Raw genomic sequence first — 5,284 nt, forward strand, 5'->3', positions numbered from 1 at the left:
TTTAAAAGTAGGGGTTAATCAAATTAAGTTTTGGGTGATGACGCACTAGTCACTACAAACGGGTTGGACCCGAATAGGTCCGGCCGTCCGGTCAATCCAACTTACATGCCACCTCCAAAAATAGAAAAAACAAACTTTAAAAAAGAAATAAAAAAATAAAAAAGTGAAATAGAATAATGCAAATTCCAAGTGTCAAGCAATGAGTGCTCCACATGTAAAGCCAACTACCCCAAAAACACACCTCCATCAAACCTCTCAACCCATTGACAACTCCAAGGCTCTCCTCCCACCACGTGTCACCCACTCCCACAAATATCTCCATTTCCACTAACACTCACCTCACCTTTACGCCGTTTACCCTCATTTCCCCCAAACTCTCTGTCTCTTTCTCACACCATTTCCATTTCTCTCCTGAAAAATCGCCATGTCGGAGGAAAAGCACGAGTCGTTGATGGAAAAGATCTCCGATAAGATCCACGGTCACGATTCATCCTCATCGTCGTCTGATGACGAAGCTTCTGCACCGTCCGCCGCGCATGTACCGCCGCCTGAGGTTGTTCCTGCGACGGAAGTTTCGGCGGTTGAGTCGCCGTCTTCGCCTTCGTTGAAGTCTAAGGTTTTTCGCCTTTTTGGTAGGAAACAGCCTGTTCATAAGGTTCTCGGTGGCGGTAAACGTGCGTTTTCTCTCCTTTTGTTTCGGTTTTTGATTCGCGCATAATTTGATGATTTTTGCGTGGTTATTTTTGTTGAAATTAGTTATGAATTGATGTCGATATCGTTGTTGTGGGTGTAGGTTAGGTTAATGTGTGTTTCTCCTTTATTTGTTTCGGTTTTCGATTCGCACATAATTTGATGATTTTCGCGATGTTAATTTTATTGAAATTAGTTATGAATTGATGTCGATATCGTTGTTGTTGGTGTAGGTTAGGTTAATGTGTGTTTCTCCTTTATTTGTTTCGGTTTTCGTGACGATTTTGATGATTTTTGAGGTTAATTTCGTTGAATTTAGCTAAGAATTGATGTTGATGATGCCGTAGGCTGAATTGTAGATTTTTTGTAAATTTGCATGGTTTGATGGTTATTGATATTGCCGAAAGCTGAATTTCAAGAACTTACAAGGTTAATTTTGTTCAATATAGGTAAGAATTGATGTTGATGTTGATCTTGATCTTGATCTTGATGTTGTTGTAGGTTAGGCTAACATGTGTTTCTCTCTGTCTTCTTCCTCACGATGATTTTGATGATTAGGGAGGTTAATTTCTTTGAATATAAAAAATTGATTGATGTTGATTAGGTTAGGCTAACGTGTGTTTTGTGTTGTTTACTCTCTCTGTCCCGATCATTTGTTGTCCTATTCCATATTGGGCTGTCTCAGTCAATTGTTGTCCTTTCTATTTTAAGAATGAACTTGATGAACAATTTAATCATTCACACACAATTTGGTCCACTTGTCATTTAGTAATTGACTCATTCCTCTTTCCTTGGTCTTTGTCCCAAAACCAAAGGACAACAATTGATCGGGAGGGAGGGAGTACTTGTTTTCTACGGAGAATTTTTTTTTGTGGGGAGAAAATTTACGAGGTGGGGAGATAATTTACGAGGTTAATTTCGTTGAATATATTTAAGAATTGATGTTGATGTCCTTGTAGGTTAAGTTAACCTGTGTTTTTCTCTTTGTCTCGTTCTTTGTAATGATTTTAATGATTTGCGAGGTTGATTTTGTCGAGTATAGTTAAGAATTGACATTGATGTTGTTGTAGGTTAGGTTGTGGTGTTAGGGTGTATGTTCGTTTAATGATAGGAATAAACGAGGTGTAAAAGCATTTAAGCGCCATTTATATGCTACACGACGATCTTATAGGAGTTTTTGTAACTTAGCATGTTTTGACGATAATGATTAATATAAAGTATTGTGAGATTTGTAATGCGGGCCTTGCCGCGATGAATTTTTGCTTTTCCAAAATCTCATCGTTGATTCGGTGATATTGTTTTGCTTTAGGATTAATAAGGTCGATTGTCCTGATTCTATGAATTTTAGCTTAAAAATGCGGGCTTCAGAATTAAATTTGCGCGGATAGTACGTGACCTAGAAAGCTGTGAATGTGTTGTGGATGAGCATTTATCTCCTTTTAGTCTTTCTTGCGGTGAACTTCTGCTGATTATGTGATAGATGAAATTATTTTGTAAAATTTGTGAGAATACAGTAGTTGCTTCATTCGTGGTTTGTTGTTTGGAAAAAAAATCATTTCTTGCCTTTTTACTTTTTTGGTTAGCTACTGCTTTAACTGGATTATAATGGTACCATCGTGATAATATTGTTCTTGATAAATTGTGGCATGATCTAGTTTGCAGATGATTTGGAAATATTTCACACAACTAATTTCATACCCTTACATAAAAACAATTCTCAACGCGATCATTATTCTAGTGCCTTAGTTTCTGCTTGCGAGTAATTGGTCTCATATTAAAGCAAACAATAAGTCTAGCATAAAACCATGTATTTTGACAGGCAGTAACATTCGTATACTGGAGTTCTTGCTTCTTTCTGCCTTTGTTTTGAAAGGCAGTAACATTCGTATACTGTCTACTTAAAACGACTTCATCATTAGTGGATTTGTGTGCATACAATGAACCTCTGCTCAACAATGATGATGATTTGGTGAATGTTGATATTATGTTAGCTTTAGAGATGCTGAGTTAGATATCTTGTTCCTCCTCTAGCATTCTAATCTAAATCTTTCATTCAAAACCACATTAGACTAGTTCTTCTGTTTGTGATGGATGCTTGAAATCTGAGCCATGTTGAATCTATTTTTCACATCTAATTGTGATTTTTTACATTTTTATGTTTTTTTTTACAGCTGCTGATGTTTTCTTATGGAGGAACAAGAAGATTTCCGCCACTGTGCTTAGTGTTGCTACTGTCATCTGGTTTCTCTTTGAGTTACTTGAATATCACTTGCTCACCCTTGTCTGCCATATCCTAATATTCACTCTTGCAGTTCTTTTCCTTTGGTCTAATGCGTCAACGTTCATCAATAAGTAAGCACCTATGTTCTTGCATTTTCCCTTTCGCGTCATTGATCAACAAACATAAATATTTACTGTGATATGTCTTTTTGACCAGGTCTCCACCACGCATCCCAGATGTTCACATCCCTGAGAATGCTCTCCTGGAATTCGCCTCAGCATTAAGATTTGAGATAAACAGAGGTCTTGCTGTGTTACGGGATATTGCTTCTGGGAAAGATCTCAAGAAATTTCTTGGTGTAAGTCTCTGTCGCTTCTCTATTTCCGTACAGCCTCCTACAAACTTTGCATTACTGTTCGATTCAACAGTTGTTTTGAGACACATTAGTGTAAAATCTTATTCAAAGGGACATGATGTTATATGGCAGCTCGAACATCTGCTGTGAATGGTCTCCTCATGGTTAGATGCATCGAATTATCTCTAATGATTTCTTGATTGTACGTGAAAACAAACAGGTGATAGCTGGTCTGTGGTTCTTGTCAGTTGTGGGTGGCTGGTTTAACTTCCTGACGCTTGTGTACCTACGTAAGATCCGTTGTGCTTAATGCTATACTTCCTCCGTTCCATTTAATTCTTTACGTTTGCTTTATACACATATGCCAATGCACGTTTTCTTTTGTTCATATCTTTCGCTACATGTTACTAAAAAATATAAAAGTTTGATTTTCATAATCCATTCGGTGAGACGATTTAAACAATATCTCACATGACTATCTTTTACAGTATGTTATACTATATTAGAAGTTGTATTGGAGATTTTCCTTACTAATGAATAGTGCCGAAAAAGCAAACGTAAAGAAACAAATGGAACGGAGGAAGTATAATTTTAAGTTTTAACAGTACATTTGGTATTTCGTTCGATTGATATGAGCTTGTTTCTTTCTGGAAATTTTCCAGTGTTTGTTATGTTGCACACTTTGCCCGTGCTATATGAGAAGTACGAGGATCAAGTTGATGCTTTTGCCGAGAAGGCCACAATAGAGCTCAAGAAGCATTATGCAGTAGTCGATGAAAAGGTCCTAAGTAAGATCCCGAGAGGACCTCTGAAAGACAAGAAGGTTGCATGAAGAGAATAGGTTCACAGTTCACACTTGGCATTTTATCTTGCTGTCTTTCGAGTAGTAGTTACAAGTCTGTCGATTAGGACTCTCTTGATTGCTCACCTTCGTATATGATGAGTTCATATTTTAAATGAACCAGACCAGGTGGTTTGTATGATACTACGTAGCTCCGAATCATGGATTGTGTCAAAAAAGCTTTAGAATCTAGTTCTATATGTTACAGTACCATCCAACCTAAATAATGTATGTATGGGTGGCTTCATTTTCAGGGTATTCCCGTCTTTGCCTCCTCGCTCTGTCTTCCTTCCCTCGTGTTCTCCAGAAATTCTTGGTTGTGACTTAGGTAGCACGGACACTCCTCCTAACTAGTCATTCCGTGTCCGACGCCGTGTCGGACACCCGGACACCCGACACTCATCGAACACACGCCTATAGTTTAGACGAGGAATAAAATGTCAAAAAAAGATTGATTAGAAGATGAGTTTAGGTGGAAAATAAGAAATAGTTATAGTCAAGGTCAAATTTTACCTTCAATTCTGTAAATTTAATATCAAATACATTAAAAAGTTAAAATCATACGTTATTTATAACTATAAAATATTATTTTATTAAATTTAAATAGCGTGTTACGTGTCACTAAATTTAAGCAAGGCATAAGTATCGTGTGTCAAATGTATGTAGGTAATAAAGTAATCCGTGTCTGTTTTGGTCTTTACCTAGGTTGAGACTTGAGAGGGTCCTGGAACAGTTTATTATAAGATCGCTTAAATCATAATTTGAAATACGTTTTTTTGACCCTTTCAAAGCCGGCAATTTTGTCCAAACTTTTCTATCGTTATTACTGACATGGTTAAGAAAGCGCGCTAAGTCATTGAAATGCTGTGACTCGGGGAATTTACTGAATGATTTATTGCTTTATGTTTCATTTTTGTGCTGAATTACCCTTTCCCTTGGATTTGGAGCGGAATTGTTGCACAAGGATTGTGGTAATGATGTTAATGGGGGAGGGGTGGGTTTGATCGTTCCCCGGCTTCTATTAATGGCCAAAAGAATGAGTTGTTTCTGAGTTCCATCTCGTTTGCGGTACTTTGCTATGGTTTGAGTTTGACTTGGAATCTCGACTTCCTTTATTTCTTTTCCCAATCAAGATCACAACCTTTTATAAGCGAGTGGAAATGCACAAAAATTGCAG

General features: G+C 37.3%; 1 protein-coding gene across 1 annotated transcript; it reads left to right on the forward strand.

Moving 5' to 3' along the window:
• Nucleotides 1–286: 286 nt before the first annotated feature.
• On the forward strand, nt 287–4,360 carry LOC141606503 (reticulon-like protein B6). The gene is made up of 5 exons (XM_074425653.1): nt 287–674; nt 2,862–3,042; nt 3,128–3,269; nt 3,487–3,556; nt 3,929–4,360. The coding sequence occupies exons 1-5, from the start codon at nt 425–427 to the stop codon at nt 4,096–4,098; spliced, it is 813 nt and encodes a 270-aa protein (XP_074281754.1). The 5' UTR covers nt 287–424; the 3' UTR covers nt 4,099–4,360.
• The last annotated feature ends 924 nt before the right edge of the window (nt 4,361–5,284 follow it).

The sequence above is a fragment of the Silene latifolia genome, chromosome 10 (genome assembly GCF_048544455.1).
Source record: "Silene latifolia isolate original U9 population chromosome 10, ASM4854445v1, whole genome shotgun sequence".
NCBI lineage: Eukaryota > Viridiplantae > Streptophyta > Magnoliopsida > Caryophyllales > Caryophyllaceae > Silene > Silene latifolia.

What these genes read in the sequence shown, in the direction of transcription:
- LOC141606503 (XM_074425653.1), top strand. Translation starts at nt 425, where the DNA reads ATGTCGGAGGAAAAGCACGAGTCGTTGATGGAAAAGATCTCCGATAAG. An exon ending in GCGTCAACGTTCATCAATAA is followed by an intron (nt 3,043 to 3,127) that starts GTAAGCACCTAT and finishes CTTTTTGACCAG; the next exon opens with GTCTCCACCACGCATCCCAG. An exon ending in CCTGACGCTTGTGTACCTAC is followed by an intron (nt 3,557 to 3,928) that starts GTAAGATCCGTT and finishes GAAATTTTCCAG; the next exon opens with TGTTTGTTATGTTGCACACT.